We start from the raw sequence: 26266 nt of genomic DNA, 5'->3' as shown, positions 1-26266 counted from the left end.
CTCATGCGGAAAAATGACAAAGTCCCAATTTTACCATGGGGCTCGAGTTGTACCAATTTTTTTTAGACAGGGCGGACGGACCAGGGCATTCGCCCGCCTGGCCGTGCCCGAAGAGGAGTGAAGGTATCAATGCGCTGTCGAAGCGCGCAGAAGGTGTTAGTACGTCTGTCATTATAGTGCGGACTTTCCATAGCATAGAAAATCGCTACGTTTCAATTTGTGTAACTGAACTTTGTTTCATGTCACTGGTCATATAAACCTATGTAAACAGGAAAAACGCGGAAGAGTTTGGTCGCATCTAACTACAGCCCCAAAAAATACCATTGGCCATGCTGAGCCTAGCTACATTGCTAACAGGAGTAACAGCGCGTCTGACTGACTGGGAGGTCGCGCAAAGCTCGGAGAGGTACGGATCAGCTCGTCTCAATTCAGAGAAGAACATATTTCATTATGGAAGTACGGTGGACTGTTCCTTTAACAAAAGAATCTATAGTGGGGGCATTTTTCTGGAGAGCATTGTATATTTCTTGATGGAAAAAGGTACTGATTACTGTGCTTACTGTAGATGTTTAAATTGTTTCTCCAAGTGGGTTATGCCAGTCAGTGATAACACCGAACAAAAAGAACTGACGGCAAGCATGGCGATCTTCAAAAACAAAAAACGAACCTAAATTCAACTTGAATTTTATTTAACAAAATGGTGCAATACTGAAGAATAAGCAAATCTTATCACCTTGCTCTAGCACGTGTTATTAACTTCGAACTGCTTTTACTGACAGAGATGGCCCACTTTGTTTCCAATGGCGATGGCCTGGTGGTGACCGTAGACAGCGAGACGGGCGCAGTGCAGTGGGTGCAGAACTACGACTCCCCCGTAGTGGCTATGTACATGTGGCAGCGTGAGGGCCTGCGCAAGGTGCCACACACCAACGTAGCCGTGGAGACACTGCGCTACCTCACCTTCACCTCAGGTCAGGTGGGACGCATCACGCAGTGGAAGTATCCTTTCCCTCAAGAGAGGAAGCTCGAGGACAAACTCATGTAAGCGGTTTCAGACATTCGTTTTGACATCGTCTTGAAATTATTTGAAACCAGATTCCATTTGAAGGTCCTGGTTGAGTGGAAAGGCCATAAATTTTCCTTTAAAAGGCTCAAAGGTTTAATACAGTGTTCAGTGGCCGCCCTCTTTCTGGCCTGGTTTTCTGTGGCGTGAGGTTTCGGAAAGTTTGTTTCATAAGTAAGGAATAGAACACTTTTTAGGGTGTGCTGTTACAGGAAAATAATAAATGACGGGGTGGTGTTCTACCTTACCACCCCTAAGTTGATTATTTTCCAAGAACAGCACACGCCAAAGTGTTTTTTATTCCTTTTATACCAAGGCAATTTCTGTTTAAGTTAATAAGGGAGAATCACAACTTGTTACGTTGTTAGGTGACTGCCTGCTCAACACCTTTATATACCCCTTTTCCACCAAATCAGTTCCAGGGCTGGTTCGGGGCCGGTGCTGGTTCACAACTCGTTCAACTTGCGAGCCAGCTGAGAACCAGTTTGCTTTTCCATAGCTTGCGGTGCTAAGGGAAGTCACGTCAGTTACGTCGCTACATTTGCATAAACCTTGGCGCGAATATCGAAGCAAAAGCAACACGGAAGAAGCAGCAGCAACAATAATAATAATGGATGACGTTGCGTTTGTGCAGCTGCTGCTTCTCGTCGCTTAAAAATGGCGATCTTTCGCGGTCTTATTGTTGTTGGTCTTAACAACTCCGCCCCCCCGCTGACGTAAGCGGTTCTTTCCTCTGGCCCAGCAGAGAGTTGGTGCTAGCCTGGAACCGGTTTTTCTGGCCCCAGAGCCAGTTCTTTGTCAGTGGAAACAGAAAACCCAGTTCCAAACTAAGCACTGGCCCTGAACCAGCCCTGGAACTGCTTTGGTGGAAAAGGGGCAACAGTCTCCTTACAGAAAAGAATATAAAGGCTTCTGTCTGTGAAACGTCTATGAAAGTTTTGCGTAATCCAAGTCGTTTTGAAATCGTGAAGCTGACTAGATTTGTTGTATAATCTTCAAGACATTTCCACACTCTGCACTGAACTAATGAGTGGACCACAAGTCCCATCTTGAATCTTTTTATAGTTGTAAGAACTTGTTGCTCAATGGCGTATGTGGCAAGAGCTGCATCACATTCTGGTCAGAAGCATTTTAACATGAAATCCCAAAGAAGTTTTTGCGAAGTTTTACAAAAGATTTTCATTTAAACAATGCTTCTAGCATTTATGCTTGTGGAAAAAATTAAATGTATTATTATACCCCCCAGGTCCACCCTCTACGTGGGAAAGTACTCCACAAGCCTATATGCCTCTCCCTCTCTGGTGCATGATGGCGTTACTGTTGTGGTGAGTAAAGCAGATCAGGATTCTTCCAGGGCAGTTTTTTGGTAGGCCTGTGTTTAGTTTGTCAAGCTGAGCACTGTGACTCGGCGGAGCACTGAAATTCTGTTCTAAACATACAATAGCAAATAAGAGGAGTGATTTCTGCTTGTGCACGTGTGCCTGCTTATCTCAGGTAGTCAGTGTGACTGCGTCCTCGCTACACTGGGTCAGTAGTTTGGCTCCAGACCACATGAACTCTCTGTGGTGAGGCAGGTGGAAGTCCATGTCTCGAGTGCAGCAACAGTTTTGACATGAAAAATCACAGAACTTATTAATTCCAGTAAACAGCTGAAGCAGTGCATTAGTGTTCTTGACGCATATATTAGGCATATCGGGTGAAAATTCAAATCGAGTCCAAATTGCTTGAAACTGCCCTCGTTGAATTCAGAATTGAAGGCAGAACAACATACTTTTTTGCAGAATTAAAATGTTTATCGATTTTTGAGATATTACAAATCAATGATTGAAAAAACGACTTAATTTTTAGAAAACTGCCGTAATATTCTATATGAGGATCATATGGGCCTCGTTAACGAACGAGATCAAATGTTTGTTTGTTTTTTCCCCCCCAAATTGGCAGGCACATCGATGGCTGTATTGAGGCATTTCACCTGACGTCACAGGGTCACGTGACGCCCCGGTGTCCGCCATTTTGAAGGTCAAGCTAGCTAATGTCAACAACATAGTAGCTAGTATGTTACTGTAGCAATGTTTACGTTCAGTCATTTGGATGACTGTTAAAACCTTTCAGTCTCAAGTTTTTCCTTTACTGTATTTACTAGTTTACTGTAATTATGATCCGGCAGCTATTTACACCGGATCCAGTGTAAATAGCTGCCGGCGCACGCTCCGGCTTGCTCCCCCTCAAATTAAGCAGCGCACTCCGGCTTGCTCCCGGAGTGCTCCGGCCGAGGTTCCGGAGCGCGCTCCGGCTTGCTCCCCCTCAAATTAAGCAGCGCACTCCGGCTTGCTCCCGGAGCAAGCCGGAGCGCGCTGCTTAATTTGAGGGGGAGCAAGCCGGAGCGTGCTCCGGCAGCTATTTACACTGGATCCGGTGTAAATAGCTGCCGAATCATAATTACAGTAAACTAGTAAATACAGTAAAGGAAAAACTTGAGACCGAAAGGTTTTAACAGTCATCCAAATGACTGAACATAAACATTGCTACAGTAACATACCAGCTACATGTTGTTGACATTAGCTAGTGCTAACAGCTAGCTGCTAGTACACTGCTACAACACGGACACCGACCCTAATAATACAGTTCTTGGTCATTGCCTGGTAACAGTAAATTTATAACGGGCCATGTCTCAACAGACTAAGAAGTTATTTCAATGACATTTAATAACATTTTGTTTATCCTGAGGACCGAAAGTAAATGAAAATGTGAACAAACCTTAGCTGTAATAAGATGGCGACCACCGGCTCCAGGGACGACCCGCTGATGTAGGCATGTTACCCAGCCTGACACAAAATATTTGTAGGCATCCAAACTCTTATACGCTTTCAGATCAATACCTGTGTATGGCGATGGGTTTTTAACGACATAGGTATACAGATCATGTGGGCCGAAGTCAGGTAAAGACGAGGGCTTCGTGTACTTCCGTACGTCAGTGAACAATCCTGGTGGAAGCAGATAAACGTCGCTCTCTAAGCCTGCTAACCTCAATTTTTGCAAATATCTCTCCCTCTGCTCGCCCTGTAAATGCCCTACGTCGCTGGATAGTGAAGGTGTTTTCTGCATCTCGCTCCTTTTTCTTTTATGTTTTTCGTTTGTCGCCTTCCTCGCATTCAGACTGATTCGAGCCGTGACGTCCAAAATGGCAGCCTAACGATGCATCACATGACTTGGTCACGTGGGTGAAAAACCTCAATACCGAATACAAAGTTTGAAAAATTAGTAAAAGCCAATTATGCAAATGAGTATTCAATAAGTTATTTATGATGCTAATTAGGTAAAATGTTAAATCTGTACGGTCAGTAAAAAAAAAAGTAATAAAACATTACTTCTAATACCCTCTTTGTGCTCTGTAGGCCTTTGTATTTCTCAAAAGTAGGGCCTACTAGTGTTTAGATGAAAGAATATGTAATTATTTCAATTAATGTTCACAGCTTTCAAGGCGAACCTCAAAAAAACCGCATGAGCCACATCCAATAAACAATTCACATGAACTGAACTGAAACTGACACTCTCGCGTTTCTGACTTCGGGGTTTTAAAAATCTCATTCCGACCACGAAGATGTCAGTATTTTTCATCATAACTAGTTATATTCTCAAATAGTTATTTATTTACATGAATCAGTTTGATTTTGAAAAAATAAGTAGGTAAAGCTATGAAAACTCACTTCAAAGTCTCCCGTGAAGCATAACATCAAAACTAGCTGATGGAAAATTTTGCTGAATACGTCATCAGAAACCGTGAAAGCGAGAGAACATCCCTATGAAAGTTATCTGATTTGATATTCACGAGTAATCCAGTCGGAAACCGATCAGAAGAGAGACAGCCTCAAAAAGCACCGGCAGTTTCCTGACGTCATGCGAGCAGAGTGTGTACTCTGTTGTACCGACTTCAACCTGTCGTTACTCCCAAAGTACTGAACGGATCTTAACAAGATAAATTTCTTTGGAAAGCAGAGGTTATAAGCTTTTTAATGATTGTATGATAGAATAGTTTCTATCTATATGATGCGATAGAAAATATTCAAGAGTTAAGCAGTGACAGATTTGGAAACTTGGATAAGCGTCTGCACGCACAATTTTCACAGCACGGCCAGCGAGCGTCTGATATGCCTACATGTATTGAATATAATGAAGTCTCACTAACAGCCAGCTAAAGTATATTGTGCATTTACCATAAAAAAATTTATATATGCGTACACACTTCCACACACTGTTTTTCAATCCAACAGGGAAACAACCTTTTAAAATATGAGATCCTTTCAGACTAAAAGGTATTCACTGGGTGGAAAAGAGGTGTACAAGTTTCACAAAATCCCATCTTTGCAGTTTTAACAGTGTGCCGTTTCCAGGCTGTTGCACGCGGCCTTTTTGCGACAGGAACACTTGCACAACGTCATGTAAAAGTGAAGGTCTGTGGCTAGTTGTTTTCACTGTCAATCAAATGGCCTTTTCTCTTGAATTATCCCATTCTTTGTTGTCCAAATGAAATTTCAAGTTAATAAATTGTAGGGCTGCAACTAAGGACTACTTTGAGAATTGACCAATCTGTCTTTTTATGCAGTGTACACCACAGCATCCTTCATAACACAGTTAAACTAGTTTTAACTAACTTTTTTGTTGCAGCCCTATTAAATTGTTTTCTTCGAGAAGAAATTGACCAGTTGCATCCGGTACCTATACTGATCATGATGCTTTCTGCACTGAGAACATGCTTCAGTGATTAAAATGCGTCACTCCATCGTGAAGAGTTGCCACTCTAGTGAAAGCTAAGGTCCAAGTACTTGTCCTTCTCAGCACTCAATCACTGAAAAGATGAAGGGATATAGTGTATGCACAACACCTTTTGGTCATAATATAATTCTTGTCAACACTATTTATTCGTATGTCCCCTCAGCCACGTGGTAGCACTTTCCCAATGTTGGAGGGTCCTGGTAGCCAGGAGGGCAATGTGGAGGAGGACCAAGAGTGTGTCATCACTCCCAGCACCAGCGTCAAATTCACTGCAGCCCTGAAGGAGCAGAACTGGATCAACTACATGAAGAACTATATCCTACTTATAGGTATCTTATGATATAATTGATAAAGAACATCATCAATAATGATGCTCACTGGCCACTTTATTAAGAGCGCCTGCTGTTTTATGCAGTTATCTAATCAGCCAATCCGTTGACAGCAGCACAGTGCACAAAGTCATGCAGATACAAATCAAGAGCTTCAGTTAATGTTTACTTCAAATGTCAGAATGAGAAAAACTGTGATCTGTGGCATGGGTGTTTGTGCCAGATGGGGTTGAGTATTTCAGAAACTGATGATGATCTGGGGTTTTCACACACAACAGCAGTCTCTAGAGTTTACACAGAATGGTGTGAAGAAAACATCGAGTGGTGGAAACGCCTTGTTGATAAGAGGTCAGAGGAAAATAGCCAGATTGGTTTGAGTTGCCAGGAAGACTATAGCAACAATTTTTATGATGGTGGTGAGCAGAAAAGTATCTTCTGCCAGCCAAGAACAGGAACCTTAGACTCTAGAACAAGTTCCTATTAAATTGGCCAGTAAGTGTATATCCTAGGGTGGGGGTTTTCAAAGTGTGGGAGAGTCAGCCCCACCCTCAGAGAGCAAATAAACAACAGCGCCCCCCCCCTTACAATTTTTGTTGTTGCTATACTTAATGTTCCATTCGTATTTTAAAAAATGGTTGTTGTACACATTTTTATTTTTTTTCTTTTACACATTTTAAACATTGTGCTTTTTTTAAAACCTCTTTTTTTACACATTTTAAACGTGCTTTTTAAAACCTCTTTTACACGTTTTAAACATCTGTGCTTTTTTAAAACCTCTTTTTTTACACATTTTAAACGTGCTTTTTTTAAAACCTTTTTTTACACATTTTAAACATGTGCTTTTTTTAAAACCTCTTACACATTTTAAACGTGCTTTTTTAAAACCTCTTACACATTTTAAACATCTGTGCTTTTTTAAAACCTCTTTTTTTACACATTTTAAACATGTGCTTTTTTTAAAACCTCTTACACATTTTAAACGTGCTTTTTTAAAACCTCTTTTTTTACACATTTTAAACATGTGCTTTTTTAAAACCTCTTACACATTTTAAACATTGTGCTTTTTTAAAACCTCTTACACATTTTAAACATTGTGCTTTTTTAAAACCTCTTTTTTTACACATTTTAAACGTGCTTTTTTAAAACCTCTTACACATTTTAAACATCTGTGCTTTTTTAAAACCTCTTTTTTTTACACATTTTAAACGTGCTTTTTTTAAAACCTCTTTTACACATTTTAAACATCTGTGCTTTTTTTAAAACCTCTTTTTTTACACATTTTAAACATGTGCTTTTTTAAAACCTCTTTTTTTACACATTTTAAACATCTGCTTTTTTAAAACCTCTTTTTTTACACATTTTAAACATGTGCTTTTTTAAAACCTCTTTTTTTACACATTTTAAACATCTGCTTTTTTAAAACCTCTTACACATTTTAAACATCTGTGCTTTTTTAAAACCTTTTTTTTTACACATTTTAAACATCTGTGCTTTTTTAAAACCTCTTTTTTTTACACATTTTAAACATCTGCTTTTTTAAAACCTCTTACACATTTTAAACATCTGTGCTTTTTTAAAACCTCTTTTTTTACACATTTTAAACGTGCTTTTTAAAAAAAAAATTTTTTTACACATTTTAAACATCTGTGCTTTTTTAAAACCTTTTTTTTTACACATTTTAAACGTGCTTTTTTAAAACATTTTTTTTACACATTTTAAACATCTGTGCTTTTTTTTTTTTTTTTTTTTTTTTTAAAATCTTGTTTTACACATTTTAAACATCTCATAGCATCGTTAGCTAGCACCTCTTGGCAGACAACACACTGTGGCAGTGGAGCATCTTCAGATCCAGTCCATGAAAATCCAAACTTTAAATAATCGTGGTCATACTTCCTTCTTTATTTGCTTGGCCCAGACTCTGTCTCCTCACTCACTGTAGCTTTAGGTGCCAAAATGATCCATTTTGTCTCTGGCAAAGGCTAGCTGAAGTTCACTAAATGTCCGCAATAGTAACTTATTCTGGTTTATTTTTCCTCACGTTGCGCCTCCCCTGAACTCTGACGCCCCCTAGGGGAGGCGCGCCCCACACTTTGAAAAGCCCTGTCCTAGGGCAAAAGCTGGGAAGAAAGACTACCTCTTGTTCAGGGGTAGAAATCCTGTTAGCTGGCTAACTTGCAGCATGTTCATGAGACAAGATTTCATGGATCCCTCCATGTTCTTTCCTGCACCAAGTTTGACATTCATAGCTCTGAATTCTCACTTTTGCTGCTCGTTCTCTTGGTTTGCAAAGACATCGTTGCACTCTTGACACTAAGGGGTACAAACTTAAAACCACTGCAGGTGAATGCTATTGGAAATATTTTGTTTTACCTTTGGAAACGTTCTGCTGTGATAGATTAGCGAGACAGCCAAGATTTTTAAAAGCAGCCTCATTCCTCGAGCTTTGCAGCCACTTCTCATTGAATTGCACATAAAGCATGCACTGGTAATGGAGGAAATGATGCCTAGTGTGAAAGCAGCCTCAGTCATTTGGTGTCTGACTGTTTGCTCTATCCCAGAGGCATGCTTGCGGAGTTCAATGTGGTCATACTGCCCTCTGGTGGATGTGTGTTTGCTCTTTTTTTTCTTTAGTAATTGTTGATGCATGCAAACAGTACTAAGTATTAGTGCTGGAAGTTTTATGTAAATTACTGGCAGTTTTGACTCCCTGGTTTTGCGTTCTATGTTAAGGCCAATTTATGCTGACAACCCAGTCCTCGCAGATGGCGTCTGCGAAGCCCCCCCACCCCCCACCCCCACCTCGCAGACGCTCTGCGCGCACTTCCCAAAAATTGTGACCACCGCAGACAAGAGGGCTCTGATTGGTCCACTCTACATCCGCTGTACACGCACTTCCACTTCCCTACTTTCCCGGTTTGGTTTGTTTTCACGACCGCTATTTTTAAAAACACGAGCGAAGATGGAGCAGCACGAAGAGCGGTTGATCGAGGAAGTGAGGAAGTACGTACATCTATACGACTCCAGTTCTAGTCATTATAAGTAACCGGAGGATAAACACTCCACTAACCACACCCACCAACTACTCCTAGCGATTTCGCAACTTCGCGCCCCCTTGCGTTGTGGCGGTGAATAACATCGCGCACGCCTATTACTCCCCGCTCAACGATAAATTACAACTGTCTGCGAAAAGCTATCTGCGAAAGCCTTGTCGCAAGAGCATGCAGAGCCCATTAATTATAAGGCCCAACTTTGTAAACCTTTTTTTTTTGTTTTGTTTGTTTTTTTGGTAGGTCATCATGAGACACCACCTGAGGCTCATAAGAAGATTCTGGAAAAATTTCCTGAAGGTTTTCCTCGTCAGCACAGCAACGTTATCCCTCCTGCCACGGAGCAAACTATTGAAGAGGTGAGGATCGTGCTGTTAGTCGTCCACGGAGCCTTTTTAAAGAACATGCCTGCAGTTCCACTGATTTGAAAGCCAGATTATTTATAATGGGATTGTTGCCAGTGAAATTGCCAGGCATTTCCTTGTACACTACTTTTCCCCCACTCTCATATTTTTCTTTCCCCCCGATATTCTGAAATAGAAGGTGAATGACAGCGGGATGGAGGATAACAGCCCCTTGCCCCCTCCTGTCCATTCTCTCCAAGAGAAGCAAACCCGCCCACCTCGCCCTGAAGCACCTGTGGACTCCATGCTCAAAGACATGGCCACCATTATCTTCAGCACTTTCCTCCTGGCTGGCTGGGTAGCCTTTATCATCACTTACCCCAAGGTAAGAAAAAAAAAATGTTGGGACATTTCAAATGGGGTACATTTGAGAACATTCTTGCAGGATGTTGCACATAGAGCGGGTTAAAGTGTGTGCGATTTAGACGCTCACAGAGACTCGCATTATTGTGCATATTCACAGTCTCAGCCCAGAAAATTCGCGGAGAAAAATATATAGTTTGTAATGTGAACAGTTCATGAACTGTCAAAAGCTTATGAAAATGAAATGATGTGCCCGGTCTGCTCGCAGAGCATGCAGAAGCAACAGCAGCTGCAGCACCAACAATTTCAGCGGCAAATGGAGGAGAAGTTGGAGCTCATACAGAGACAGCAGCTGCTCTTCCAGCCACCCGGCGACCTGCTGCCTGACGGTGACTTCCTGGAGGTGGCACGTGGCCGTGCTGAGAGCTCCGGCCAAAGCAGCGCTAACGCCACGCCACGCGCTTCCAATCACTCCAACCTGTCTCATTCTGAACCAGGGCCTTCTGCAGCTGAGCATGAGGATGGAGGTGAGAAATGGTTCTGCACTGATTTAGTCTTCTCCAAACACTTAAATCCTCTTACGTTTTGATTTGTCTGTATATCTGATAATGCTCTGTGGTTGATTTACAGTCTTTTTTTTTATGATTGTCTGATTTTGTGGAATCTTGGTTCCTCTCTTCAGAGGACGAGTCCCACGTTGTTCGAGTTGGAAACATCACCTTTAATCCCAGGAATGTTCTGGGACATGGTGCCGAGGGCACCATCGTATACAGGTAATTTCTGATCATGATGCTTTCAGAGGTGTATACACTGTAGCCTTGTGTTTGATACTTACAGGTATACACTTCTGACCCCTTTTTTTGGTCAGAGGTCATTTTGATAACCGGCAGGTAGCAGTGAAGAGAATTCTCCCAGAATGCTTCAGCTTTGCGGACCGGGAGGTGCAGTTGCTGCGCGAGTCGGACGAGCACCCCAACGTCATCCGCTACTTTTGCACGGAGCGTGACCGCCAGTTCCAGTACATCGCTATCGAGCTGTGTAGCGCCACTCTGCAGGAGGTGTAGCACATGTTGCACTACTCTTACACTGTCTGTTTAAAAGGCACCTTTACAAACATGTAACTAAAATCTTAGTGCCATTCCACCATTGGATGTATTCTTTGGCATAAAATACAATATATTTTGACAACATATATAAATGGTATCACTAGATAGAGAAATCTTTTAGCTTCAAAATGATATATCAAACATAATTTTTTGACAACGACAAGTATATTAATTTTGCGACCAAAGTCACCTACCCTTTTAATTTCCGCGCGTGATGTCATCGGCGGGCGGCACGGTGGTGTAGTGGTTAGCGCTGTCGCCTCACAGCAAGAAGGTCCTGGGTTCGAGCCCCGGGGCCGGCGAGGGCCTTTCTGTGCGGAGTTTGCATGTTCTCCCCGTGTCCGCGTGGGTTTCCTCCGGGTGCTCCGGTTTCCCCCACAGTCCAAAGACATGCAGGTTAGGTTAACTGGTGACTCTAAATTGACCGTAGGTGTGAATGTGAGTGTGAATGGTTGTCTGTGTCTATGTGTCAGCCCTGTGATGACCTGGCGACTTGTCCAGGGTGTGCCCCGCCTTTCGCCCGTAGTCAGCTGGGATAGGCTCCAGCTTGCCTGCGACCCTGTAGAAGGATAAAGCGGCTAGAGATAATGAGATGAGATGAGATGTCATCGGCAGGTTCCCCTTCTTGTGTACCACGTGACGTGGCACATATTATCAGCAATGGCGGATAGAACGCGATAAAAATAATACCAATAAATCTAGCTAATACCAATAAATCTAGCTAACTGAAAGATTAACTCAAAATTTTTCGCAATTTTTTTGGCCCCCATATACGAGAAGAAATGACACTCTCACTTTGGGGGTTTCCTGGTTGTTGGGTTCACCCAGAAAGAGACCCCGATTCCTTCGTGGGCCACCCTCGGCCGAGGACGAGAATGATCAGGTCGAGAGAAACAGACAATCAGAATCAGAGATTCACATGTCAGTTTATTCGCACAGTCACTTCGTCAAAATGAAAACATCTTTGGAAACGTCTTATAGTGTTTCTGTGTTTATGTTTTGTCTTCATGTGTGTGTGTGTGTAATGGGTGTGTGTCTATGTGGAAGTGTGTAATGATCTTGAATCAATCATAATATAAAAACATATTTCTGATGACAGTAAGGTACAGATAGATATCAGCATGGAATGTCTAAACACAGAATGTCTAGTCTACGGAGTCTATTCAGAGAAGGTCAAAGACACGTTTGCACAGAAAGGATCTAATAATTTAACATAACTCCTTAACACATAAATGTGTGTGTAAGTCAGTAAATTACATCTTGATTTCATCAACATAAGCAAAATAACAAATAACAATATGTCTAAAACAATGCTAAAACAAAGAATGTTATAAGAAAATAAACATTAAAAATAAGAACAACTTAACCACAAGAACAATGAGAATATGTCTGAAAGAGAGAGAACAATTAAACAACTAACAGGATTAAACTCATAACTAAATTAGGTTAATGCTTTTAAACTAAAAACCCTTAGAATCATAAGATCTTAACTATAATTATAATGCCTTTATGAAACTAATCTAAAACTATAAAACTAACATTAATCACGGAATGCATTCATTAATTACGGGATCCAAATCACTACCATAGTATATTTCAATATATTTCAGTATATTTCATAGCTTTTATGAAGCTATGACCTAAGTTTCAACTGAATGGATTAACATAAACATGAACTTTAATTCTACCATTTCAGGGTGTGTGTGAGTCAATCTGACACCAAAACAGACCTTCAGACACTTCTCTGTTCAAAATACACATTTCATAAACAAAATGTTCCCAAACAATGTCCAGCTGGACCTAAGGTCGTTTCAACTAATATAATTTTGACACAGAATAATTTTGCTGAATTATTGGCCAAGAATTAATACTTATATAAACCTAACAATCCCCCCCTTTGATAATAGTATCACTATTATCAAATCCTAGCATCCTATTTGATCATTATCACCTCATGATCATATATGTGATTACATCGAGAATTAATTCTGAGTTAATCTTTGCCCTTCTTGACGTATATTGGTGCTCAGAGGGCGGGCATGCCCGATCAGCCCTCGTCCCACCTCACCGGAGCTTAGAGAAACTTAAAACCTCTTAATTCCCAGATACACGCTACTTCCTTCAGAGTAATTTGTTCTAAAACGGTGAGGGAAAAATGAAATTAGAAGGCATATCGACCTATAGTGAGAACAGAGTCCTGTAAGAATACAGAGTTTTAGAGCATAGAGATGTGTAATAATAGTAGAAAACGGCATCAGATGAAAGACATAACACATTCGTGTGGTCCAGTTAGTGAAGTTAGTCCAGCAGATGTTGTCTCGAAGTCCAGCTCGAGCGGGTAACCCTGCTCCGAGCAATGAAGTGGTCCTGAAGGCTCGGGCGGGTAACCCTGCCCCGAGCAATGATGAAGTCACGAAGGCTCGGGCGGGTAACCCTGCCCCGAGCAATGATGAAGGCTCGGGCGGGTAGCCCTGCCCCGAGCAACAATGAAGTCACGAAACCCGTGATGAGGACTGTCATGGTTGTAGTGAGGATGATTGGTTCCAAATGGGGCGCAAGATCTCTTCCCCTCTTTGTTCACAACATCTTGAGGATTCTCAGTCAAATCTGTGTAGAGCTCAGAAATAGAGAGAGAGAGAGAGAGAGAGAAAACTGGCCAGAGAGAGACTAGATAGGGACACAAAAAGCGTTAATAGCAGCAAACTTGTTATTGTAACACAACTTTGTTATGGAGCCTTCTTCAATCGAGTGGCATGGATCCACTGTGGAAAAAGATCAGTTAAAACAGCAGCAAAAGTAATGGCGACTATGTCTGCAGGCCCATTATATTGTTTTCCCAAGTGTCCAAATCATTACTTTAAAAAAAGATCACACCAGCACCTGTCTCCCACGTGAAAGGGGTGTGTGGTGGAGATAATGTTGTATTATTGACCTTGGTACAAATTTTATGCAACTTATCTATAAGGGCTGCAGAATACTCATCCATATGCATTTTCAAATCAGAGGTACTCGGAGCCGGAGTTCTTCCAGGGGAGAATAATTTCTTGGTGTCACACGAATTTCAGCCAGAATGAATTATGGATTACAGAACCAAACCTGTGTCCTGCATGACCTTAATTTGTCTTTCAATGTTCGATTAGTACGTTCTACGATACCAGAGGATTTAGGAGTGTGAAAACACCAGTTTAGTTTAGAGATACTTACAAAGGTTTTGTGTGACTTTTGAGGTAAAACGGGTACCCTTGTCTGAGTCTATGGCATTTGAAACCCCATAACTATAACAATAATTATTATTATTGATTTCTTATTATTTTATTGTAGTTGTTTTGTTGTTCTGCTTTTATTGTTTGTCTTTCTTTTTTACTGTCCAGTGTTCTTAGGTACTTTGAAAGGCACTTATAAATAAAATTAAAACGAGTAACTACCTTCGTGTTCTCTCGAAAACAGGGAAAAACTTCTACCCATTTAGAGAATTTGTCCACAATCAAGATGACAAAAATCAAATGAGAAAGAAAGAGCGTATGTCTCATGCAGAATATCAGGCTGATATATTGATTGAACACAGAATAACCACAGAGGTGTGATATTATAAATTATAAAACAAGAACCGTCTGAGGGTTTAGAACAAGAACCATTAACAAAGATCCCTAGAGGGCTGGAGGGAAGAGATCAGACCTGATACTAGTAGTATGTACGATTTTTAGACAGACAATATCAGTCATCCCAAGTATCATCCCGAGAATTAAGGAGGCGTGCGAGAGCGCGACCTACATTATCAAAAGAGGATGTGACACGAATTTCGAGATTGTTAGTAGAACAGAGAATAAATAGTCATATGTTAATTTAATTATCTATTAAATTACTGATTAATTAATTTAATGGGTCTGTAAATTTTACCATCAAACCATCAAAGCACATGCGGAGACAGCCCCCAGATGCACAGGTAAGCCTTGAGCAACAATGTCTAATGTTTTGGATAAAAACGCACAATGATGCATTTCCCCCCCCTCACGTTCCCCAGAGGCCGTGCCCCGGTGTCCACAGGCACAGAGGTGGAAGGGCTTGAAGTGAGCAGGTGACCCAGGGGCGAAACAAAGGGTGCTTCTGAGGGAGTGATAAGCGACCACCATAGCATCAGTCCAGGTCAAAGGATGTTGCAGTGGAGGAGGTTTTGTGTCTAGAATGACAGCCTTGAGAAAGTTCAAATACTTAAGTGTCCATGCAATATTGCAGCTTAGTTCTGGAAACCTTAAAGCCCTTATGCACCAGATGTTGAAGCAGGCGCAAGTGTCAGTGTCTTGGCAGATTTCTGGTGACTCAGCAGACACCAGAACACACAGACCACAGAGTCCTGAGGGAGGGAGAAGGTCACAGAGCACGTTATGAATTACAGCTGGAAAAAAAAAAAAAAACAGCAGGAGAGTCAAATGAAACCTTGAGTCCAAACGCTATCTCCTCATGTGCGTGGAAAAAAAAGACAGAACAGAGATCATTAATGGCAGGAACCTGTGATATTACAGAAGAAACAATCAATTCATTAATCTTGTGTAAAGTGTCTCGCCACGCCTTGCTCGAGAAGAGACTGTAGGATGACATCCAGAGAGAGAGGTATTGCTTATTAAATCATATTTTGTGTAGTTTCATGTCAATTTAAGTGCGGAAAGGTTCAAGGACAATGAATACTTAATGTATAAACCCAAGTCTCCGATTTATAAACAAAAAGTTATTCAAGTAAACGTTTGTTAACTGTTTCTTGCTGAAAGAAATTATGGTTAACTAAATACATTAACCTATCCATTCCATATCCTCTGTGGTTTTTAAAGGCAAAAGTATGGAGCAAACAGTTAATCAGAGCATTTCATATCAATAGTTCGAAATTAGGAGGAACATAGTTAAGCTTAGCCTCATAAGTAGCAAGTAGTTTAAAGAAAGATAAGGAGATAAATAAAAAAAAAACGGGGCAAATTGAAATGACAAACAATTTCACTGAATGTAATTTGAATAAAATTGAATAGCTGATAAGCACTCTTTGTTGGATTCGATATGTGACAGAGACTGAAAATACATTTTTAATTCAATTAACAGTATTAATGAGAATGAGAATTGGTTGTATTGGACATTTTGACTTTATGTATATGGAATTTACCTAATAATATAAAGAGATTACTTATTAAATTTATTATTGTGAGAAAGCGCCAAAAATAATGATTTTCTCTGCCCATTGCAGATTTCTGTGTCCTTGCCTGCTGTTCTTGCATGAGTTGTTTATATTATAGCTCTCTGTAACAGTCTGGGAGTCCTTATCTCAATGTTCACTGAGAAAGAGACAGAGCATATTGCTACGGAACAATTATTCAAATATTATTTATATTAAATATTATGACGACAATTATTCAAAAAATGTCAAAAATGAAGTAAAAAGCGGGTTAGCTCGCTGTTGAACTAGTTGCATGCTTCCCAGACAAAACAAGTTCGCTAAAACGCGTCAGAAACAGGAGTATATAGGATATTTAAAGGTTAGAATTACATATGATTAATAAAAATCCCACTACACCAGCGGCGGTGAGAGCGCCGAATCCTAACCACTAGACCACCACACGATCAGTTTTAAAATGTTTTAGATCATCATTAAACATTAGGTTAAACATTAAACTTTTCGGCATTTCCCTTCACACGTAGGGTAAATATATTTGGTGCCTTTTATTATACCTTTAAACAGGAAGTGGTATAATACTCGATATTTTAAAAATGATTCCTGATAAATATCTTCAAATCTGAAAGTGATATTTGATTTGGCCTTAAATATATTTCTTCTGTTTTTACCATGTCTGTTTAATTTAAGTGAATGTTTTAAAAATGTTTTTTGTGTTGTATTTGCTTGTGCAGTTATTTCATTATTTAAGGTCTGAATGCATAATTGCCCAAAAGAGCTGCTTTTTCTTTCATCCAGTGCGCATGCCCAGTTCACAAGCATCATGGGAACTGGAGTTCTCATAATTTTGAAAACTTCGTATTCATCATTTATAAGATTAAGACATGAAACTGCATTAATAGCTGCACTATTAATTATTAAAACATTAATAGTCTTGTAGAGTGCTCGCGGACCTGTTCAGAGATCACCTCACAGACCACTCGCGACTTTCCTGATAACTTTCCAGTTACAAGTTTCGGACTATCAACACACAATGAATATAAAATAAAATACAGATGATCTACTCACCAAACGCTGAAACTAATTGATTAAGAAGCAGATTTTTCCTCTGATGATAAGGGAAGTGATGAGATTCATAAACGATTCGGATCTTCTTCGGGAAACATAAATGACTCGATCGAGCGAATCGATACAGACGCATGGACTGCATTTGTTGAGTTCATGCACACGTAATGGGTTGAGGAAAGTTCATACTTTAATTTCATGCAGCATGAAAGTGTGATTATTGTTTACAATTTGAAAACAGGAATACAAATAAGGTTTCCGTAGTTTCTGAAGAATCAAGAGTGAATCAAGTAAATTGATTCACACGCATGCGACTTTGTTCTAAAGAATCGATTCAGTAAAGCTTTCGTTGAGATCATAATGCACAATACACAGAATGTCCGTATTTTATACGGATTTGATTCAATAAACATAGTATACAGGCGTACAAATAAAGTTATACGGATTCTTTTTAACAAAAAAAACACTTCAATATTTATTTAGAGCTATAATCAATTCCCACGATGATAAAAGAGCACATAACATTTACACTTTGTGTTTTTTGTCAAACATTGAAGCTTTGTATTCATTCTTAAAGTTTATTATTAAAAAGTACCTGGGATATATCATTGTTAATTATCATTCAAATTTTAGGTAAATCATTTTAATTTGCATCTTATAAGGACTTTATAAAGGGAATAAGGACTTTGGAAGTTGGTTATACAGGTTTGATTGACCAAAGGTTTCACATTTATGCACACCAGGAACACAGTTCTAACTGTTCATGTCCAGAGTACTGATTTGTTGTTTCATTATTTTGTGCATATCCAGTAATGCCTTATATAAATGCTAAAACAATTAAAGATACATTACACAGCTCCTAGAGATTGCAAATACCTGGATGAGGATAAATCAAAACTGAGCCGGCCAAATTGTCTAGAATCTGTGTAGAATGCTAAACCACATCCAATCCCGTGGGTTTTTTTTCTCGGGGTCCGGGTACCTTAATACAATAATACAATTAATATAATACAATTAATATAATACAATTTTTATAATACAATTTTTCCCCCCATGGTGGCTGCACGAAGGAATCAAAGATTAAAAGCGCGCTCTTCTCGTGACAGTTCTCCCCCTTGAAGTGTCTTCACGAGGCTCACCGTCCCGTAAACAAATTACGAGGTTTACCAGCCCAATCCCGTGGCTCTACTAGCCCCGTCTCGTCCCGTAAACAAGAGTCTAAAATAAATAAAGGTGTCTAATCTAATCTTCAGTCTACGAGGTTCCTTACGTCCCGTGCCTCCACACGAGGATTACCAACCTGAATTTACGGGTCTCTATTTTTGAAATTACTACCAACCAGGCGGTCAACCAATCAATAACCAATCAAATTATAAAATTCAAATAATTTACTCACCTGGTTGGCAGTATCGCACTTCTGACACCAAATTGTTGGGTTCACCCAGAAAGAGACCCCGATTCCTTCGTGGGCCACCCTCGGCCGAGGACGAGAATGATCAGGTCGAGAGAAACAGACAATCAGAATCAGAGATTCACATGTCAGTTTATTCGCACAGTCACTTCGTCAAAATGAAAACATCTTTGGAAACGTCTTATAGTGTTTCTGTGTTTATGTTTTGTCTTCATGTGTGTGTGTGTGTGTAATGGGTGTGTGTCTATGTGGAAGTGTGTAATGATCTTGAATCAATCATAATATAAAAACATATTTCTGATGACAGTAAGGTACAGATAGATATCAGCATGGAATGTCTAAACACAGAATGTCTAGTCTACAGAGTCTATTCAGAGAAGGTCAAAGACACGTTTGCACAGAAAGGATCTAATAATTTAACATAACTCCTTAACACATAAATGTGTGTTAAGTCAGTAAATTACATCTTGATTCCATCAACATAAGCAAAATAACAAATAACAATATGTCTTTAATAATGCTAAAACAAAGAATGTTATAAGAAAATAAACATAAAAAATAAGAACAACTTAAACACAAGAACAATGAGAATATGTCTGAAAGAGAGAGAACAATTAAACAACTAACAGGTTAATTAACTAAATTAGGTTAATGCTTTTTAAACTAAAAACCCTTAGAATCATAAGATCTTAACTATAATTATAATGTCATTATGAAACTAATCTAAAACTATAAAACTAACATTAATCACGGAATGCATTCATTAATTACGGGATCCAAATCACTACCATAGTATATTTCAATATATTTCAGTATATTTCATAGCTTCATAAAAGCTATGAAATATACTGAAATATATTGAAATATACTATGGTAGTGATTTGGATCCCGTAATTAATGAATGCATTCCGTGATTAATGTTAGTTTTATAGTTTTAGATTAGTTTCATAATGACATTATAATTATAGTTAAGATCTTATGATTCTAAGGGTTTTTAGTTTAAAAAGCATTAACCTAATTTAGTTAATTAACCTGTTAGTTGTTTAATTGTTCTCTCTCTTTCAGACATATTCTCATTGTTCTTGTGTTTAAGTTGTTCTTATTTTTTATGTTTATTTTCTTATAACATTCTTTGTTTTAGCATTATTAAAGACATATTGTTATTTGTTATTTTGCTTATGTTGATGGAATCAAGATGTAATTTACTGACTTAACACACATTTATGTGTTAAGGAGTTATGTTAAATTATTAGATCCTTTCTGTGCAAACGTGTCTTTGACCTTCTCTGAATAGACTCTGTAGACTAGACATTCTGTGTTTAGACATTCCATGCTGATATCTATCTGTACCTTACTGTCATCAGAAATATGTTTTTATATTATGATTGATTCAAGATCATTACACACTTCCACATAGACACACACCCATTACACACACACACACACATGAAGACAAAACATAAACACAGAAACACTATAAGACGTTTCCAAAGATGTTTTCATTTTGACGAAGTGACTGTGCGAATAAACTGACATGTGAATCTCTGATTCTGATTGTCTGTTTCTCTCGACCTGATCATTCTCGTCCTCGGCCGAGGGTGGCCCACGAAGGAATCGGGGTCTCTTTCTGGGTGAACCCAACACTGGTCTAAAAATAGACCGACACGTGGTACACAAGAAGGGGAACCTGCCGATGACATCACGTTTCACTACAGCGTAGAAATTAAAAGGGTAGGTGACTTTGGTCGCAAAATTAATATACTTGTCGTTGTCAAAAAATTATGTTTGATATATCATTTTGAAGCTAAAAGATTTCTCTGTCTAGTCGTCATGTTGTCATAAAATATATTGTATTTTATGCCAAAGAATACATCCAATGGTGGAATGGCACTTTAAGAATGTTTCGGGTTCGGTCATGAGACAATGGTGAGGTGCCACGCCTATGGACAAAATAAATCCATGAGTTAAGTAGAAGTTACACTGGAGTTAAATATATCGAGTAGACGTTCTGCCTCTGACATGTACACTTTTTTTTTTTTCTTTTTCTCTCCCATATACACTCACCGGCCACTTTATTAGGTACACCATGCTAGTAACGGGTTGGACCCCCTTTTGCCTTCAGAACTGCCTCAATTCTTCGTGGCATAGATTCAACAAGGTGCTGGAAGCATTCCTCAGAGAGTTTGGTCCATATTGACATGATGGCATCACACAGTTGGCGCAGATTTGTCGGCTGCACATCCATGATGCGAATCTCCCGTTCCACCACATCCCAAAGATGCTCTATTGGATTGAGATCTGGTGACTGTGGAGGCCATTTGAGTACAGTGAACTCATTGTCATGTTCAAGAAACCAGTCTGAGATGATTCCAGCTTTATGACATGGCGCATTATCCTGCTGAAAGTAGCCATCAGAAGTTGGGTACATTGTGGTCATAAAGGGATGGACATGGTCAGCAACAATACTCAGGTAGGCTGTGGCGTTGCAACGATGCTCAATTGGTACCAAGGGGCCCAAAGAGTGCCAAGAAAATATTCCCCACACCATTACACCACCACCACCAGCCTGAACCGTTGATACAAGGCAGGATGGATCCATGCTTTCATGTTGTTGACGCCAAATTCTGACCCTACCATTCGAATGTCGCAGCAGAAATCGAGACTCATCAGACCAGGCAACGTTTTTCCAATCTTCTATTGTCCAATTTCGATGAGCTTGTGCAAATTGTAGCCTCAGTTTCCTGTTCTTAGCTGAAAGGAGTGGCACCCGGCGTGGTCTTCTGCTGCTGTAGCCCATCTGCCTCAAAGTTCGACGTACTGTGCGTTCAGAGATGCTCTTCTGCCTACCTTGGTTGTAACGGGTGGTTATTTGAGTCACTGTTGCCTTTCTATCAGCTCGAACCAGTCTGGCCATTCTCCTCTGACCTCTGGCATCAACAAGGCATTTCCGCCCACAGAACTGCCGCTCACTGGATATTTTTTCTTTTTCGGACCATTCTCTGTAAACCCTAGAGATGGTTGTGCGTGAAAATCCCAGTAGATCAGCAGTTTCTGAAATACTCAGACCAGCCCTTCTGGCACCAACAACCATGCCACGTTCAAAGTCACTCAAATCACCTTTCTTCCCCATACTGATGCTCGGTTTGAACTGCAGGAGATTGTCTTGACCATGTCTACATGCCTAAATGCACTGAGTTGCTGCCATGTGATTGGCTGATTAGAAATTAAGTGTTAACGAGCAGTTGGACAGGTGTACCTAATAAAGTGGCCGGTGAGTGTATACTGTAGTACATTATATAAAAACGCGCACAGTGCATCAGAGGACAGGCAGCGATGCAGAACAATTTGCTACTTATGACAATATGTGCAGTTTTATATAAATATTTTATAAACTGGAAGCGTGCTTTCTGTCACCGTAATGTAATCTAAAGATGTACAGAACTTTACCTCCAACTACATGATCAGATATGTTAAAATTAAGTTAGATTTAAACTCTGTAGTTATAACTTGTCACTAGGTTCAAGTGAGGCACCTTGTAATGTGTTTTGCATTCTATAAAAATGCTCTCCTTTTCTTGGCAGTATGTAGAGCAGAAGGATTTTGATCGCCATGGGCTGGAACCAGTGACCTTGCTACAGCAAACCATGTCTGGCCTGGCACATCTGCATTCACTCAATATAGGTAACTCGTAATGTAAATAAATCAAGCTGATTTAATTAGTGTAGAGTTTTTCCAAAACGTATACCTCAGTGCACCATGTACAGCTGCTCAAATGTGCGATAGAATTTTGTTCTAAGCCTAGGGCAGGAGAGCTCCTGAAGTTTAAATCTCAAAGAACATCTAAAATCGTAAATTGACCTTGGGTATGACTGTGCATGGTGCCTTGCAATAGACTGGTGTCCGATCCAAGGTGAACTCTCTCTCTCTCTCTCTCTCCTGCCTTGTGGAGATCCACAGCCACTCTGACCACTTACTGAAAATGGATGAATTTATGTACGTTAAATGGCCAGAAGTTTGTGGACACATGACCATCACACCCATATGTGGGCCTTCCCTGACCCCTCCACTGGGCGGCATGGTGGTGTAGTGGTTAGCACTGTCTCATCACAGCAACAAGGTTCTGGGTTTGAGCCCAGTGGCTGACGGGGGGCCTTTCTGTGCGGAATTTGCATGTTCTCCCTTGCCCCTTTTCCACCAAAGCAGTTCCAGGGCTGGTTCGGGGCCAGTGCTTAGTTTGGAACCGGGTTTTCTGTTTCCACTGACAAAGAACTGGCTCTGGGGCCAGAAAAAAACGGTTCCAGGCTAGCACCAACTCTCTGCTGGGCCAGAGGAAAGAACCGCTTATGTCAGCGGGGGGGCGGAGTTGTTAAGACCAACAACAATAGCAAGACCGCGAAAGATCGCCGTTTTTAAGCAACGAGAAGCAGCAGCTGTACAAACGCAAAGTCATTTTTATTATTGTTGTTGCTGTTGCTTCTTCCATGTTTTTGCTTCGATATTCGCGCCAAGGTTTATGCAAACGTAGCGACGTAACTGACGTATACAGCGACGTAATGACGTGGCTTCCCTTAGCACCGCGAGCTATGGAAAAGCAAACTGGTTCTCAGCTGGCTCGCAAGATGAACGAGTTGTGAACCAGGCCTGGAACTGATTTGATGGAAAAGGGGTACCTGTGTCTGTGTGGGTTTCCTCCGGGTGCTCCGGTTTCCCCTACAGTTCAAAGACGTTCGGTTAACATAGGGCAGCCATGGCCTAAAATTGGGCTGAAGGGCCATTGAGCAAGGGCACCTAACCCCCAACTGCTCCCCGGGCTCTGAAGCATAGCTGCCCGCTGCTCTGTGTGTGTGTGTTCACTGCTTCAGATGGGTTAAATGCAGAGGTTAAGTCTGTGCTTGAGTATACGTGTGACAAATAAAAGCTTCTTGGCTTCCACCCCAGAACTCCTCACCTGACACCAGTGCCTGAACTGACTGCTTATGGCTCAGTGGGTAAATCTGTTGCCATGTTCCAAAATCTAGTGAAAAGCCTTCCCGGAGGCATGGAAGTTATTATAAGAGCAAATAGGAGACCAAATCTGGAATGGGATGTACTTGGGTGTGATGGACATATATTGTACATGGCAAATACATTTACTGTAAACCTGGGAGAATAAGTGACTCACTGAACTATTAGTGCTGTTCCATGAATGATCATATCACATGCAGCATTTCTTTAATAATTAGCCCGGTTTATTTCTGTGAATTAAATTTTATAGCATATTGTGGTTTTTTTGCTGAAAACAAAGTATTTTAGAATAAATTTAAACTTGTAACACAAATGGTATTAGAGGACATTCAGATAAGTTATTGAGGTATTTCACTCACGTGACCAAGTCATGTGATGATGCCATTTTGGACGGCACGGCTCAAATCAGTTTGAAGGCGACAAACGAAAAACATAAAAGAAAAAGGAGCGAGATGCAGAAAACACCTTCACTATCCAGCGACGTAGGGCATTTACAGGGCGAGCAGAGGGAGAGGTATTTGCAAAAATTGAGGTTAGCAGGCTTAGAGAACGACGTTTACCTGCTTCCACCAGGATTGTTCACTGACGTACGGAAGTACACGAAGCCCTCGTCTTTACCTGACTTCGGCCCACATGATCTGTATACCCATGTCGTTAAAAACCCATCGCCATACACAGGTATTGATCTGAAAGCGTATAAGAGTTTGGATACCTACAAATATTTTGTGTCAGGCTGGGTAACATGCCTACATCAGCGGGTCGTCCCTGGAGCCGGTGGTCGCCATCTTATTACAGCTATGGTTTGTTCACATTTTAATTTACTTTCAGTCCTCAGGATAAACAAAATGTTATTAAATGTCATTGAAATAACTTCTTAGTCTGCTGAGACATGGCCCGTTATAAATTTGCTGTTACCAGGCAATGACTAAGAACTGTATTATTAGGGTCGGTGTCTGTGTTGTAGCAGTGTATTAGCAACTAGCTGTTAGCACAAGCTAATGTCAACGTCATCATAGCTGGTATGTTACTGTAGCAATGTTTATGTTCAGTCATTTGGATGACTGTTAAAACCTTTCAGTCTCAAGTTTTTCCTTTACTGGATTTACTAGTTTACTGAGCTAGCGCGCTCGGGCAAGCCGGGAGCTAGCACGCGCTAGCCAGCCTGCCGGCCGGCGCGCGCCAGCCCAGTAAACTAGTAAATCCAGTAAAGGAAAAACTTGAGACTGAAAGGTTTTAACAGTCATCCAAATGACTGAACGTAAACATTGCTACAGTAACACACCAGCTACTGTTGTTGACATTAGCTAGCTTGCCGTCCAAAATGGCGGACACCGGGGCGTCACGTGACCCTGTGACATCAGGTGAAATACCTCAGTAGATTCCGTGTTGCTTTGTGCTATTGTAATATTGAGTTCTATTCAGTGTTCTTACCATTTAAATGCAATTTATTTTCAGATTTCCAAAGTGCCTAGAATTTATGTCTATGCAGGCGTTTGTTACACTAAAGTCTAGCGTTTGCTTTCTTGACACTCATCCTTTGTTTTCCTGTAGTTCACAGAGATTTGAAGCCCCACAACATCCTGGTATCTATGCCAAATGCCCATGGGCGTGTTCGTGCCATGATCTCGGACTTTGGCCTGTGTAAGAAGCTGGCTGCAGGCAGACACAGTTTCAGCAGGCGGTCTGGTGTTCCTGGCACCGAGGGATGGATAGCACCTGAAGTGCTTAGCGAAGATGCCAAGCAGAACCCGGTGAGTGCGAGCGAACACATTTGTATCAAATTTGAATACTGGCCAGAGAATTCATTCAAAATCTTACAGATACCAAGTCTGTGGCAGTTTGAGGCAGTAAGCAGGCTTAGAACAACGCATTGAGGATTGACTGATGCATGATGGAGATTCTTTTTAAATACAGGCATAAGGGATACCATCCATCCATTATCTGTAACCGCTTATCCTGTACAGCTGACTATGGGCGAGAGGCGGGGTACACCCTGGACATGTCGCCAGGTCATCACAGGGCTGACACATGGAGACTAGGGCTGTAACAATATGCGTATCGAAATCGCGATACGCAGAGCCACGATCCGTATCGCGATACAAGAAGGCAGAATCGCGGTACACCCTTTCAAACTTCTCCTCAGCCCAAAAACAGGGGCGCTTCCAAACTTCAATTTATGAATACTTTACTTTTTATTTAAATTACATTTTAAACTTACTTAAATTACTTTTATTTTTTTTTATATCTATTAGTAAGTTGTTTTTTCGCCGACCTGCGACAATCTTCTGCGAGTCACGCAACGTCCACACTCGCCACTGGCAGAGCATTCATTTCTTTTAAGCGGTCGCCATTCTGGTTGCGACGCGGGGAGCGAATCTGTAAACAAGCAGCTCATTGGCTGGCTAGGTGTGCCACAAGCCAATCACAATCACTTGACCGGAAAGGCATGCAGTGTTGCCAGATTGGGCGGGTTTAGGCGCTTTTTGGCTGGTTTTGAACATATTTTGGGGTGGAAAACATTAGCAATATCTGGCAACACTGAAGGCATGTCTGCTTGGGCGGAAGCCTTCTGCGGCAGTTACATTTTGACACACGAGCAATGTTTCACC

The 26266-nt window shown here is 40.7% G+C and overlaps 1 protein-coding gene across 2 annotated transcripts in view; it reads left to right on the top strand.

Moving 5' to 3' along the window:
- LOC132868457 (serine/threonine-protein kinase/endoribonuclease IRE1-like) overlaps nucleotides 1–26266 on the top strand; it is a 118281-nt gene that overhangs the window by 69410 nt on the left and 22605 nt on the right. For both annotated transcript variants that reach the window (XM_060901348.1, XM_060901349.1), the window contains 10 exons: nucleotides 780–1041; nucleotides 2310–2388; nucleotides 6000–6165; nucleotides 9456–9571; nucleotides 9753–9941; nucleotides 10188–10446; nucleotides 10602–10692; nucleotides 10788–10977; nucleotides 22235–22334; nucleotides 25209–25408. In XM_060901348.1, the coding sequence (XP_060757331.1) occupies nucleotides 780–1041; nucleotides 2310–2388; nucleotides 6000–6165; nucleotides 9456–9571; nucleotides 9753–9941; nucleotides 10188–10446; nucleotides 10602–10692; nucleotides 10788–10977; nucleotides 22235–22334; nucleotides 25209–25408 (1652 nt within the window). The remainder of the gene's footprint in view (nucleotides 1–779; nucleotides 1042–2309; nucleotides 2389–5999; nucleotides 6166–9455; nucleotides 9572–9752; nucleotides 9942–10187; nucleotides 10447–10601; nucleotides 10693–10787; nucleotides 10978–22234; nucleotides 22335–25208; nucleotides 25409–26266) is intronic.

This window comes from Neoarius graeffei, chromosome 20 (genome assembly GCF_027579695.1).
Source record: "Neoarius graeffei isolate fNeoGra1 chromosome 20, fNeoGra1.pri, whole genome shotgun sequence".
NCBI classification, from domain to species: Eukaryota; Metazoa; Chordata; class Actinopteri; order Siluriformes; family Ariidae; genus Neoarius; species Neoarius graeffei.
Note: the sequence above shows the minus strand (reverse complement) of the source record. Positions and strands in the feature narration are given on the sequence as shown.